General features: G+C 38.5%; 1 protein-coding gene across 1 annotated transcript; it reads left to right on the top strand.

Annotated features, from left to right (window-relative positions):
• LOC117959643 (probable global transcription activator SNF2L2) lies at positions 1 to 6,766 on the top strand. The gene is made up of 6 exons (XM_034896896.1): positions 1 to 321; positions 2,428 to 2,657; positions 2,999 to 3,104; positions 5,323 to 5,424; positions 5,798 to 5,942; positions 6,067 to 6,766. Exons 1-6 carry the CDS (start codon positions 166 to 168, stop codon positions 6,198 to 6,200), a joined length of 873 nt encoding a protein of 290 aa, XP_034752787.1. The 5' UTR covers positions 1 to 165; the 3' UTR covers positions 6,201 to 6,766.
• The last annotated feature ends 9,382 nt before the right edge of the window (positions 6,767 to 16,148 follow it).

Below are 16,148 nucleotides of genomic sequence, written 5' to 3'. Positions count from 1 at the left end.
CAGGGTAGGAAGAGGGGGGAAAACGCCTGGCAGCAGTCGATATTAAAAACATGCAGAGGGAGACAAGCTCCGGGCCTTCCAGAGTCAGGAAAAAGACTTCGGAGAGCTGCAGACAGGAGATGGGTACATGGCATTTCTATTTTCCCCCGGACCATTGATTTGTATATGAAAACACAGCGCTTTTATTCTCCCCCCTTCTGGGCTCTGCTTCTGAGTGATCAGCTGATGAAGAGACTAGCAGCTCGCCGCTATGCTGGTTTGCTAATTCTCTCCCCCACAGCTGCAGCCGATCCTGATAGCCAGCCTGCAGATTGCAGTCAGGTAAATATCCTCCTCCATGTCTTTCTTCTCAGGCTCAGGATTCAGCCAGGCTACATCGCATGGGAAGAGAGGAAGAGATGGATAAAAACGTGTGTGCGTTTGAATGTGAATGTGTGTGCGCGCGCGCCAGGGAAAGAGATCGAGTAGATCTCTGTGAGTTTATTCCTGTCTGTCTGTGTAAGTGTGTGTGTGGCTGTGAGGGAGAGCAGGGGGAGAGAGGGGGTGTGTAGGTGTGTTTTGTGACAGATGAGAGGGAATCTTTGCTAGATTAGTCAGGCTTGTTAGGGCATACAGGCATGGATCATCACATATGCACACACACACACACACACACACACTGACACCCTACCACTCACACATGTACAGTCAATCAGGCAGCTCTCCGCTGGGTTACATACCCTACATCTTTGAGGATTACCCTCTATCCCTCCAGTATTCCGCTGGAACGATTGTAGCCCCTTAGAGAGAGCGCAGCGGGGCTTTTAAAGCCTTCATTTGAGCCGGGCTATGATGAAAAGGATTTCTATTGTAGTGTTGTTGTCTCCTCTCATCTAACTTACTTCTCTGCCATGTGTTAATGATTCGGATAGATAATCATGCAGGGTTTTTTTTCAGCGTTTTTTTATGCTTGGATAATAATAATAATAATAATATAATGACTGTTTTCACTAATCATTCTGCATGGTGATGTGCGAAACACGCAATATTTCAGCATCCTTTCATCTTTGTCCTTGACATTTCCACAACAAGCTTTATTATATGATTTGAATGCTGGTGTGTGTACTCTATGAGCCTGTGTTATTGATGCATCAATAGTCAGTTCGGATTGGACAGCATGCCGTCTCTATTTCCTCCCCTCTCCGACTGCTGCTGCTGCTGCTGCTGCAGGAGCTGCTGCTGCATGCATACTCATGTTTCTGGCCTCTAATTGCCTTTGTGATTGCAGCAGATATTTGAAAAGGAGCGATCAATTGGTTCAAAATAACTCAGGATGCAGCAGGCACCCTTCTCCAACAACACACACCTACAGTTGTCTTTCCATCTCATTTTTTTGTTGCTAACCCAGGAAAATATGGGTTATTATTTATTGAATTATAGGCCTATTAGCTTTTTAAACATGGCTTCTTCAAATGTGTTCACATTCATTGTGCATTTAAAAAAAAGAATGCTGCCTCCCCTCGATAATCATCTGACATCAAAGCCTCCAGATAACACAATCTGTCCTAAATTGGCAGAGACAGCACAGCAGTTGTGTCGCTTCTGTCTATTAAAATTCATAGGCTATTGTAATAAATAAATAAAAACACGCATTTTCATAATACAAAACCTTACTCTGTAATTGCCAATGGTAAATCTCCAGTCAGGACTGCTAATTAGCTGTGAGTGTTTATGTAATTTGAGGGATTAAGACGGACTCTATAGATTGCTGTCTGAAGTAGACCTACTTCAGGTTTTTGTCTAGGTGTTAAATGAATGTTAAAATATATATAGTGTGTGTGTGTGTTGTAAGTGTGTAGCAGTTTCTGAGCATCCAAAATGGCCATTTTTTTAAAGATTATTGTTTGGGGCATTTTTCCATTTAATAGATAGTGACAGTTGTGGTCAGGGTGGCTCGCTGGTAGAGCAGGCACACATGTACTGAGAGGTTTATGCCTTGATTCAGAGGTCCAAGGTTCAAATCCAACCTGTGACAATTTCCTTTCTCACCCAGCTGTCATGTCAAAAGTTAAAGGATGAAAAGCCCCCCCCCCCAATGATATAATATATAGTGACAGTGGATAGACAGAAAAGGTGGGAGAGAGATGGGGGATGACACACAAAAAGGGCAAAAAGAAGGAAAGAGCCAAGGCTCTTACTGGGTGAGCTAGAGGTCACCCCTCAATGAAAGACTTTGGAATGGAAATCAGTCACAGTTCTCTCTTTTTTTGCTCCCAGTCCCCCGCTGTTATTGTAATGCTAAGGTATAAACTGAAAAACAAAGGAAGCACATGACAGACTTTGTGCGTACAATATTTACAGTACATATTTTAATACCACAAGGTGTCATTCGACTTACTCTCCCGCTATAAGTTTCAGTTTTTTAGATGTTGCTCCCTCTTCTTGCAGCCTGAGGAAGGAGAGAACGGTTCCCTGGAGGAGATGGAAGAGGACATCAGTCTGAAGAAGCGTAAAAGTGAACATCATGGGGAGAAAGAACTGCAGGCCGGCCAGGAAACTGGCGAAAAGGTCAAAAGGAAGCGAGGACGCCCACCTGCTGAGAAACTGCCTCCAAACCCACCTGAACTCACCAGAACACTGAGCACACTGGTGGATATGGTCATCAACTACAAGGACGGGTGAGGCCACTCACTATCTGTGGACTGTGTCATGACAATGATGCAACTGATTGTAAGTCCAAATACATGAACTAGCGGCTGTCACAGAAATCTTTCAACAGTGAGGAACCAAGGGCCATTGTATTATGTGATAGATATCAAACTCCTTATGTGAACATTCAGTCACTATTTAATTACCCCCGAATACTGAACAAATGCTTCAGTTTTCATGCATTTATTTATTTTTCAAGCACATTGATCTAAAAAATCTATACATGTATAATAAGTAAACATAAATAAACTGCAAAATCCAGTCCAAGATGTCAATACATCTTGATCCAACTGTCACATTGTTCTTCCAGGTTGGGTCGACAGATCAGCAAAGGTTTTGTGCAGCTTCCCTCTAAGAAGGAGGTACCTGAGTACTATGAGCTGATTCGAAAGCCTGTCGACTTCAGAAGGATCAGGGTACGTGTACCTGAACACCCTCAGAACTCCCACACAGATATCACTGCTGTCGAGAGTTACAAGAGATATATATCAAACTCCAATGGTTTAATTCAGTAAAAGATGGTTACATGCGGTGCCAAGAAAAAACCTTTAATGTAAGTATAGTTAGTTGTGAAACTTTGATGTTTTTTTTATATATTAGCATCTTCATCATTTGTTTTGAACTTTTATTTGCATTTCTTTTGTTATTTTCCTCCTAGGCACCACCATGAGGTTGACATTTGTTGGTTTGAGTGTCTTGACTGCTACTGTTATGAATTACCATGAGCTTTGATACAAACAATTACATCCCCTCAGAATAAACTAAATAATACAGTAAATATGTTTGGTCGGTAATAAATTGGCCCACTTTGGATTATCCAAATAAATATCTTTTGAGTAAAATGTAAATTTTTTAACAGATACTGTATTATTTAGTTTATCCTGAGGAGATGTGAATGTTTGTATCAAAGCTTGTGGTAATTCATCAGTAGTAGTAGTATTAGTAGTAGTAGTAGTAGTAGTAGTCAAGACACTCAAACCGACATATGTCAACCTCATGGTGGGGAAGAAAATGAAACCCATGAAAATAAAACGCTGGAGTGTTCATAAGTTCAAAACATATGATGAAGGTGCTCTTTTGAAAGAGAATAAAAACCTCAAAAAAGGATCCAAGGCACTCTTCTTGTGGAAAAAAATTAAAAGCCTTTATTATGATGGCTGTTTCATATCAAAATCTTACATTTAAATTAGAAATGGACAGCAACACGCACCTGTCGGCCTTCTTATAGGGGTGATAATGGAAAGGTTGGGGGATCACGGAGTCACTAGGATTCATTCTCGGTAGACCATGAATGTTTGTACCAAATTTCATGTCATTCCATTTAATAGTTGCACTATAATCAAACTCGGGTGTGGTACAAATCAATCATACTTCATCTGAAAACACCCCGAATCCTCCGCCCCGATCGTCCTAATGTACCTGAACCAGTAAAATGTTTGTCCACATAACACTGAGGCAGTTTCCTTTTCAAAATCCTGTTTAATAAAAATTATGTTCTTTAAAGTTTAAAAAAAAATATCTGAATCAATCTAGTCCTTGCAGCAGAGTGCAAGTGATCTTGAATTTGTAGTTTTTCAGCAAATGTTACTTAAACAGGAGTATAAGAACTACTTTCAGTGGCAGATAAATGCACAGTGGTGCTCTAGTAGGTATTTACTGTAGCAGGACAGTGGGATTGACTCAAAATTGTTGGTTTTGGTCTTTTCATAGCCTTCGTTGACAATTACAAAAATACAAAATACCATCACATGTCCTTCGCCAAATTATTATTACACCCACAATCAGACCAAAGGGGTCCCTACTGCCAAGACTTGGAACTGAACATGTCAGATGTCACATAAATCATAAAATCAGAGGTGGAATTGTTGATAGACTGACTTCTCTGATTTATAGCGGCAACTTGCAACGTGTCTCATCTCACATTACTTAAAGCATCCACTCCACTTTGTGCTCCACAGTAAACAACTTGAGACCTAAAAAGGTAAATGCTGGGGTGTCAAACATGTGGCCCGTGGGCTAGAACTGGCCTACCAAAGGGTCCAATCAGGCCTATTGGATGACTTTCCAAAGTGTGAAAATTGCTGAGCAGTAATTCATTCCAATTCCAAATTTACCACTTTAATCTCAGAGTACATCAGAGTTCTTTTCCGTAAATTCCCAACCTTTATCTTTTTTAGTTTTTTCCTTAGAATTTTAGCCCTTTCCCCCGGGTTTGTAATTTTTTTCTTCTTACAATGGCCTTAAAACGCTGTCGTAGCAGAAGCAACTTGCGTTTGCCAACATCAAGCTGACAAGAAACTCTGTGGCAGATAACGTGTGTGATCTTTCAGGAGGGATTTACTGGTCTGGCACACTTCACACACGGATCAAATTAGGAGTATGTGGCCCTGAAATGAGTTTGACACCCCTGGGTTAAAGGAATAGTTGGGCATTTGGAAAATATGCGTTTTAGCTTTCTTTTTGAAAGTTAGATGAGAAGATTACTAACACTCTTGTAACTCTCGACAAGAAACAATATGAGAGATGTTCAAGAAGAATACCCTATCATGGTGCACTACCTTATAAATGCTTGAGTGCTGATTATGTATTGCGTTGGTCACATTGAGGTTTTGATACTGACCCTTTGCTTCACAGGAACGTGTGCGTAATCACAAATACAGAACTGTGGCGGATTTGGAGAAGGATATTTTCCTCTTGTGTCACAATGCTCAGACCTATAATCTGGAGGGATCTCAGGTGAACCCCAAGGAATTCACAAAAATATGAATCTTTCTATTTCACGACTATAGTCATAACTGGGTTTGGATGTTGATGTATAATGAACACATGCTGATAAAGCAGACATCCAGTCTGTTTTATTGTAAGCAGTAAGTAAGTAGCTGTACATTTTTATCCACACTATGTTTCTACATTCTCCATTTTGTATTTTGTATTTTGTGTATATTTTTTAAATGTTTGTTCTTGTTTTCTATCCTATTTATTATTTCCTTCCTATTTGTTATTTTCTGTACATCTGCATGTGTGCCGTGTGTCTGATATTGCGCTGCAGCAGCACCTTCATTTCACATTTAGTCATCGATAAAAATCTGTCTGTCTGTCTGTCTATCAGATCTACGAGGATTCAATTGTCATCAAGTCTGTTTTCGAGAGCGCCAGACAGCGAATTGTCACAGACGAGGAACAGAAAGAGACGGTAAGCGCCAGTCACAGCGATAATGGCGGTGGAGCTGAAGACCAATTTGTTCGATCAGCAGGTGAGAGTTAAAATACAAACATCAGAAGGGGTAGTGGTTTTAAGAAGTGACCCATTAAAAGCAAAAAGAAGATGAGGACACACACTCTGGGCTTAAAAACCCTACTCTGTTTTTTTTTAACCAGTGAAACCATTACCAGTCCAACTCAAGAAGGGGAATGAGGAGGGAAGAAGCAGAAATACCATGGCCAAGAGGCTCCACAGTGATTTAGACAGTGATGAGGATTTAGAGGATAACACCACAAAAGATGAAGGTTGAACTGAGGGGCCAGACATGTTTTTGTCTTCAGGTTCATGTCTATTCTCTACCGCATTCCTTTTAATTAGTTTCTTTAATTTCTTAGCAAAGGAATGGAAAAATGAGAAGGACCATTCAAAGAGAGCCACTCATGGAACAATGTTTTTCTTCTTCTTTTTTTGGATGCTACTCATACACATTTTGCTGCACATAGTGCTGTTCTTTTCATTTAGCTGGTCTTTTATTATATATTTCCATTTTTTTAGTTTAGTTTCTGTGATTGCTTCTGCAGATATGATGTAAAACAACAGTTTCACTGACTGTTTTTAAAAATCACTATATTTGATTGTATGAAATGCCTTCATATGTCTTGGAGCATGATGTGTCTCTCCTGAAGTCGGCTCCTCCGGAGTAACACCCACTGATGACAACATTGATGTGTTCACGGCGTGAGAATTTAAAGGTGTTTTTAATGGAAACGAGAACAAAGGAACACTGTAAAATCTCTGAATGTGATTTTAGAGATAATATACCTTTGATAAAAACAAATACAAATAAAAAGAGTGGTAGTGGGAAGTCAAAGACACTTGATACATTCTAGTACTGATACTTTTGTCTGTTTCTGATTCTTGATAGAATAAGATTGGGGGAAATCAAGGGTACTCAAGTTGAACATTTTTATCCCTCGTGCTACAATATATTCACATGTTGTACAGTTTGTGTGAAAAGTAATTCAAATCTTAATTTTTCCTGGTTGTAGGGGGGAGGGGGGTGGAAGACATTGTTAAGACAATCCTTGGAAATATGTATCACTTAAACACTTGCAGAATAAATTTTACCAAAAGTCTCACTGCTTGGTGATTGTCATTATTATTATTATTATTATTATTATTATTATTATTATTATTATTATTAGCGGAACAGGGAAGTCATCCAAGGATAAAAAGAGTGTTGACAAGACATTGTTGGGCAGGTTCTATATTATTCAGTCCAGTACAGAGTGTCAATGCTGTATGTGATGTGTGTGTTTTTGACAAGGTGCCAATAGGTGGTGCAAGAGAACTGTTAGTTGTACTTTTGGTTGGCGCCAAGTATTTTTTAATAAGCACATGCGTCACCTTTCATGTATGTCTTTACAGCATTCATTGTCTATAAATACAGCAATTGATAAAAAGAAAACATGACACGTTTCGTACAGCACAAATGAAAGATCAGCTGGAAACTATTTGTACAGGAGGGTTCAGTTTTTGAGGTTGGTTGCCATCGTCATGGGCCATCAGTCAGAATGCAGGAGTAATGTTATCAAGAAATAATGTACAAAGTAAAATTCATCTTTCCAGCTGCCAACCCATGTAAAAGGTGTGGAAAAGACTGACTGAGAAGGAATACAGTGTTTAAATAAGGAGTGACCAGGTGAACCCAACCAGGTAAAAAAAGGGGAAGCAAAAAACTATCTTTTTAGAAACTCCATCTCAGTCTCCCTCACACCTTCCAGCATTATGCAAGGAGTATGGACCTTATCAGGCTTTGGAGGAGAAGAGGGGATGGTGGCCTTTCAGTCCCCAACTTCAAACATTTTTTCTGGTCCTTGGTCTGAAGACCCCTCCTCACCTGGTTTAATCCAGATCCATCTGTTTGTTGGTTTACCGCGGAGAGTGCTTTGACATAACCTAGGTCACTCCATGACATTCTTTTTGCCAATGTTTGTAATAAACAGTGCCAGATACGCTTTGGCCCCATTATCTCTCATCTTATCAAATGTTTGGGATTGGCATGCTGGCTCAGAGCTTGTAACTGGCACACCTTTTCCCCATTATTCAATAACACGGCACTCCTGATTGGTGGGAGGCCAATTACAGCCCCGCAATGGGAACAAAAGGGAGTTCCATCGTCTGAAAGACATTTTTGGCGATGTTGGCTTGTTACCCTTCTCTGTCTAAATGCATTCAGTCTTTCACGTTCCTCTTTTTTCTTATACCTTTAATTAAGATCAGCCTTCAAGACATGCTGTGTCCCTTGGCAGAGGCCTTTGCCCATCCATTCTATCCCAAAGTTATTTACTGTGCAGGCTAAAAACTGTGGTAAAGTATCCAGGTTTTATCAGTTCGTAGTGATAGCTGGACGCTCTGCCCTTCCTACTGAGAGGATCTGGGTACGCGATTGCCCAGGCCTCGCTCTTGACTGCAATCCTGACCAACAGATTAAAATTTCTGAAACTACAATTGCATTCATAGGACATATCTCACCACTGTGAAAATGCACCTCATGAAAATAATTAACAGCTCTTTGTGCACTTTCTGCCCAATAAAAGCACGAGGTACGTCTCTACACATGTTCTGGGAGTGCTCTCCCATTGGTCAGTTCTGGAACAATATTGCATCCAAAATTTCTGTCTTCTTTAATGTTACTGTTAAGACTATGAATGTCTTGATTCTAAATGACCTGCCAGCCTTTCAGCTCCCTTTTTTGGCACTCAGAAACGTGCTTTGTTTGCTGGATTTACAGCTGCAAAACAAATGAAACCGCCTCACAACCTGTGTGTGCACACATGGATCCTTTCCTTTCTGGATGTAGTATATATGGAACTCTCCATGGCGCTTATGCACAGGGTGCCGGGAAAGAATCTGGACACCTGGCAGAAAATGGCTCAATTTGTGAGGACCTCTAATGACCCTCTAACTTCTGCAGGTGTTTGGTCCCTTGTCTTGCATCTGTGTGTGTGTCTGTTTCTGTGTTTATTGTTTTGTCTACCTCCCATCTTTCCTCTCCGTTTTTAGTTTTTATCTTTAATATTTATTTGTTTGTCCCCTGGGACGCATTCTCCATCTCAGTGTATTGTTTGTAATTGTTTGTCACTGTCTATTCCTTAAATACATAAAAATCTGATCACAAAAAAAAGAAAAGAATCCATGAATTGCATAAGCGGCCAAAACCTTTTGACATTTGATGATCGTCTCTTAAATCTACTTGTTAGGTAATAATGGCCCATCTGGGGCAAGGTCACAGCCAATCTGTGCTTGCCTACACAATTGAAGGCTTTTGATTTTTAATTTATTGATCTTTACTGGCTTACAATAAGTAGTGACAACAGGTGGTATTATTAAAACACACTGTATTCAGAATCCTTTAATTAATTCACATTATATTTCATACTTATGCTAAAAACATTTGACCTTTGTGTTGTCTTCCCGTCAACCATGCAACTTTTTGTTTATCTGGGTCAAAAAAAGATGTCAACACTTTTGTCACTTTTCCCAACATTTGTTACTTTTTTTTAACATTTTATAAATTTTCTTCAAATGCTATAAAACTGAATAAAACCCAATGGAAGTAGCGAACCGATCATTTATTTTACTAAGAACTTGGATTTTCTTCCAAACTCTGCAAATCCTCTCAAACTCCGTCAGGTTGCATGGGATCTTAGCCTTTTTAAGGTCTGCCCAGAGACGTTCAACTGGGTTCTAGAACATGGGAAGGATGCATGGAGTTGCCATTGCCTTGGCTGTGTGCTTTGGTTTCTTGTCTTGTTGGAACGTGACCCTTCGGTCCGTCTCTGCGCTTAGTAGGCAGATCGTTAAACCTCATGGCTTGGTTTCAGTTCTGATATGCATTGTCAAGTGTGAAACCTTATATAGTCAGGTGTGTGCTTTTTCCACACGCTGTTCAATCAGTTTAATTGGCCACAGGTGGACTCCAATCAAGGTGTAGACACGTCTCAAAGATGAAGAGCAATTGAAAGCATCTGTGCTAAATTTCAATTGTCAAGGGTGTCAATATCATATTTCTAAATAATAAAAATTACTAATATGTTTCAATGTCAGAAGGCGCTGTACATCAGACACAAATTTATCAGTTAATAGTCTTTTCATAAGCTGGTCAAAGTGTTGTCCATAGGCTGAATAAAACAATTAAAAACTATCGTTCCCACCGTGGCCCCCCCAACGTCAACAGCTCACGGTTAGGGGGGCAGACTCACGCTATAGCTGATACAGCTAACCAGCTAGCTAAAAACAGCATGAGTACTACCCAGACATTCTAAATCAGTGCCATTTTAAGAACTACAATTCACACACATACTCTAGCTGTTTAATCCACATAGTATTATTGTAATATTTACACTTTATAAACGTTCAATCATTGACTTACCATGACATTTTTCTTTTTATATAAACACACAAAATGTAATGGTTTTTACTACATCACATTTGACGTAACAAACACAGAACAAAGCACACCTTCACAGGAGCGTGCGTGTGACTGTTAGGGGTAAAGTTACCTCTTTTTTGGGGGAAAAGTCCTCCCTCCCTAATAGAGGGGGTAAAGTCACCCCTCTCTAATTAGTACTCTTTTTTTGGGGGGGGGGGGGCTTCCCCCCCTACCTAATAGTGACCCCTTATTACTACTTACATGCATACATACACCCATTGAGGGTCAGTGATTACACACAGTACATTACCAACCAAAGGTGAATAATATCCTGAGTAATGATGATAACCATAATGATAATAATTGTAGCAAACCCCCAGCCAGACAATGGTGAAGCGTACAGATGTTTCCAGAAGCCTTTATTTATGTTCAGCCGTCAGCCTTAGTTTGAACACAACTCTACTTTCTCTTTCCATACACCTTTTCTTCATGAAACACCGTAAGAGCTACAAGACAAATAAATAACATGAAATTAGCTTTTACAAACACAACATTACCCGAAAGTGTCATTGATTAAATCAAACACCAATTACCTTGTTTCCGTTTTAGCTAGGTGCTTAACTATCCTCCTTTAGAGCTCGATATGGTTACAGAGCAACATGTGTTTTTCCCTCCTTACTCCCTTGCATGCATCTCCCAAACTACTCCCCCTTTTATATACAAGATGCCAGTTCTGCTAGGAGGTGCCAGAAATAAAGTACTCATAATATCAAAAAAGGAAACTAATGAAACAAATCCCTGAAGTGGTTCCCTTATTAATACACCTTTCTTAGAGTCAGTTACAAATATGATATTCATCATCATCATAATCATCATCACTTTTATCAACATTCGCACACACAATAATACTACTTACTCAATGTCTATACTTATCTAGTGGCATGTCTTTGAATCCTTTTTTTTCTTTTTTTTTAATTTGAAGACTTTCCTACTATGTTTTAATTCCTCTGGTAATGCGTTCCATAACTTCACTCCAGAGACAGATAAGCGCCTGCTTTTTATCACTGTGTGTCAGGTAGGTTGTTTCCAATTGAGTTCAGGGCATAACCCCCTTCTCTTTCTCTGAACATGGTTTGTATGTTGGGAGGAAGTAGATTAATTCAAGCTTTATACAGAACTTACGCAGTTTTCTGGTTCACCAGGCGCATGAATTTCAGTGTTTTTGACTTAAGAAATAATGAATTAGAATGATCATTGAAGCCACCATTATTCACAATTACTGTTTCTCTTTTTTATAACTGTGCACACTGTCTGTAGAGTGGTTTTACAGGCATTACTCCAAATCTCAACACAGTATGTTAAATAAGTTAGAATCAGTGTGCTGTAGAGAGATGTTCGTAGATCTGTGGTTAAGAAAGAGTCTGACTTTGCACCCCAATGCTTCTGGACATTTTGGATCTTACATGGTTTACTTGTGGTTTCCAACTAAATTTGTGGTCTATCATTACCCCTAAGAAAGTATTTTTAAAACTCCCTAACTCAACAGTTTCTATCCTTACCTGAGCTGGTAAATGTGTTTTGCAATTTCCAAAAATAATTAGCGTATGTAAAGAGTTGTGTTAACAAAAAAATATTAGTACAATCTGCGAAAATGAAATATTTCAATATATTGGACACTTTACAAATATTTTTAATATGCATAATGGATAATTCTGGTCCAACTAAAAAACCCTGCGGCATGGCACACGTGATGTGAACTAGCTTGTACATGGTATTACCCAATGTATATACCTACTCCTCTTTTTGAAATAGCTCTTCAGCAATTCTAGACCTACACCTCTGATTCCAAACTTTTCCATATTATTTACATGTAACATACATACATATTTTGTATATATATATATATATATATATATATATACATACATATTTTGTATATATATATATATATATATATATATATATATATATATATATATATATATATATATACACTATATCTAACATAATATCGTGGTCTGTTGTGTCAAATGCTTTCCTTATGTCCATGTTTTCACTTCACTTGTCATTTTGGGGCATTGAGTTTGGACTGAGGGAAAAAAAGGTTTAAATCATTTCATTTTAGCCTGGTTTGGTCAGCGAGCCCCTGAGAACAATGTTTGGATCTCATTTCTTCACTAGATATTAAACTCACTTCACCAAATGCCTATGTATGTTGAGGTTTCACTGTGAAAGTAGCACACAATGACCTTTAATTAGCCTATTAGAGAGCAGCTTCCCACAGTTTTATATTAAGGAGGGAGTTGGATTTAACCATGAGCGGAAAAAGCTGCAGAAAGCTGCAGCCTCAGTTGAATCTCTGTGGGATTCTGAGTTAATGCAAACCTTTCACACTTCAGGGAGTTATTTGAGTCAGTGTTAATATAAAAACATTGCTTACTGGAGCTTCAAACAGCTGTTGTTTCAGATGTGACTGGATTTAACAATTGTTCTTTCTCTGAACCTACAATGCTGTCAAATATCAGTATGCAGAGACACAATGGAGGATGTTACATGGTGTGCAATACCATAAAAATTAAATGTCATGTCATCTTTAGTACATGAATTCATGTCATTGCTAGGATATGACTGAATGTATTATATTAGTTTTTGCAGATAAAATTACGGGAGTGTCTAAACTGCCAAAGGGCTGCTTTACAGGGAAGCTGAAGACTAAGTGTAAGCACAAGTCAACTGAAATCAAGCATTCCTATTCTTCAGAAAAACGCATACATGACATACGCAAGCACTATAGAGGTTTTCCCTGATGTTACATTCTGGGCAGTAACCCTGATGCACGGCCATATTGGAGATACTCGGTGTAAACAGTTGAACGGAGTACAGTGGAGTATTGTGCACTTTAGATACTTTAAGTGAATGCAGCCACGTCTAAACACAAGAAAAGCATCCAAGTTGCAGAGGCATGTAGGGAAGCACTTGGACCACAAGAAAAGGCGCAATATTTTGAGAAATTACGGTTTATTGGCGTTGCAGGTCCCTACGAGTTGTCTCTCTCTTCTTAGATCCATGATGACCCGGTGAGTATTCCTTCAGTTGCATATCCCGATGTTGGTCCAACTGAAGAAGGCAGCGCAATCCAACAGATTACACTGCACCAACAGATGATCTTGTGCCTTTATACTCACGAAAGGAATACGTTAAATGGGGGGGGGGATCCGTCATTTAAAAAAATATTCAAAGTAAAACAATAATAACCGTGTATAAATTCTGTGTTGTGGTGATTTTCTGTCGTGTTGTGACAATTTTCTTTCGTGGTGTAGCAATGTTCTCTCGTGTTGTGTGAATTCCTGTCGTGTTGTGGCAATTTGCTGACATGTTCTGGGGATTTGTTGCTGTGTTGTGATTTGTGTCGAGTGCTGCTTAGCAAACCTTAATGTGCTTACACCCTAAACTAAGAGTGAACGTGATAAACGTCTTTATAAACATCTTAGCATGCTGACATTTACATTTAAAAGCTTACTTTACAATTATACAAATAATACCCCTTTGTTTTACTTAGTGATAATGTTCTAATCTGAATTGCTACCGAGTTGTTTTCTGTAAATCGATATTCAAATCCCACATTCATCAACACCTGAAAGTGAATGAGAGTCCACCTCATCAACTTGTGTCAATATTCCAGATCTTATTTAAAGGGTCTATCATCTGGTTTAGTCAAAGTGCATTTTATGCAGTGTTCCCAAAGTAGATTACGTTAATGACAACTAAATAAATCAATTTAAAGAATTGAGATATGCTCATTAACATTTGATGAAGTGAAGATTGTCAGAAGTTTAAAAAAAAGCTCCACACAGATGTAAGAGATTAACGTCCTTAGTGTTGGGCAGCTAAAAGGCGTGGGCTCTAACAGTTTTTCTAACAGTAAATAGCTTTGGGAAACTAGCACTTACTGTATAAAATGACACATAAACCTAAAGGAGGACCAGGGATAGCAATATTGTTGAAGCTAGATGCACTAATGGAGATTAATGGCCCCGGAAGGTGACTTTAATCTGTTGAGACGACAATCCCTTTTCTCTTTGCCCCTAGGACGCAGATTTAATAGATAGTTTATCATGGCCTTCACTCATCACATGTAATATCAGTTGATCACATTTGAACTAATTGCTTTTACACTGTCAGTCTTGTAAGGTAATATAAAACCAAACAACAGGAATCTATGATATTATGCTTCATTTGCCAGAGATTTGGGTCAATTTAAATTGGCGTTATTTGTATAACATTTTACATTTATTTTTCAATTAGTATGAGTGCTGACAAGTTTATCTGAATGTGGAAACATATCCGCTGTCTTCCGTCATGGTACACATACAATTACAGAACTGCTGTATTAAGAAAGGATACTGCAGCTTGAGTAAATAACCGGAATGTAGAAGTCAATAATTCAATTATTGTATTTCTTCTGCTAGTTTTGATTTCTGCTTCACTGACTACAAAGCATACCTTTAAACTTTGCTGTCTTGGTGACATGTGATCTTACAATATACTGCATTTGTATATTGGCAGTGGTAACTTACGGATTTTGTCAGTGCTTTTGACCCATTTTGCCCCATTTGCAGCTGTAAATAATTCATTCCAAGCCAATTTAGGTGTTTTGAAGAAGGAGGATATGCAGCTTGAGATATGCATGTTCCAATTAAGCCTTCAATACTGCGTTAAATGTTGGTATTGGTAATGTAAAATAATGAAGTTTATGCACCAATCTTATCACGTCATTTAGCCCTGATCTGCTTTAAAGAAGTTTATTAATGTTCTTTTTTCATTGTGACTGAAGAAAGTTCCACGGCATTCGTTGTTTGTGTTTGTTCATGTTTCACTAAATGTTTAATCTGAGTCGGGCCGCATAACAATGATATAAATCATATCCCATTCCTTCAGGGATAGTAGTAAACATGCTGTTAAAACACAATAAAATATATCACATACTGGAATTGGATAAGTACTCTGCATTGTAAATGTATTCTAAGGCTAACAAGCCATTACATCAGAAAAGATGACAGCAGGTAGCGACAGAGTGGCAGGTATTGCTGTCTTACCTCTAAACCATACTGGGAGACCACCAGGTTATCATGGACAAATACAACATGCAACTTGTGCGCCTCTGCAATACAACTCTGTTAAATCTAAATGTCTATACGCCATGTTACTTTGTTGATGCACATATTTTTTTTGATGGGCACACAAATGTTGGGGAACTGGTGTTCTGCCTCTAAACGTGCGCTCATGGACTCCCCTGGAAACCCCGTCACACTCAAACAACATGGAAAAATGGAAGTCATTCCTATAGTTGATTTTAACTTAAACTGGCAAGACAAAACATGTAGGAAAACGCATAAAGATATTCTTAGAACTTTTCAGATGACAAAGATGATCCATAAGCCCACAAGAATAACAAAGTCTTCCCAAATGCTTTTAGACTTAATTTTAACAAATAAACCAGATAGAATTAGAAAGACTATTAACCTCATTACTGGGTTATCAGTTCATAATCTTACTCTGGCCTCCAGAAAATTGTCAAAAACACACTTTAAAAAAACAAAATTCAATGAAAAGAAAATCCATGTATTTTATCGCTCCAAAAGACATGGCCTTCATTAAAAAATGAAATAATGCAGGTTACCTGACACAACACAATTGGTAATATGCCCTGTGAGCCAGCCAACTAATAAAAAAAATCTATCCTGGTTCAATACAAATCTCTGTGAATTAATAAAAAAAGAGACACTTGTCTGAAAAAGTGTTTAAAGTCAAAATTAGGTACTG

This window comes from Etheostoma cragini, chromosome 16, assembly GCF_013103735.1.
Source record: "Etheostoma cragini isolate CJK2018 chromosome 16, CSU_Ecrag_1.0, whole genome shotgun sequence".
Classification (NCBI taxonomy): domain Eukaryota; kingdom Metazoa; phylum Chordata; class Actinopteri; order Perciformes; family Percidae; genus Etheostoma; species Etheostoma cragini.
The sequence above is the reverse complement of the archived record's forward strand: the minus strand, read 5'-3'. Positions and strand labels throughout refer to the sequence as shown.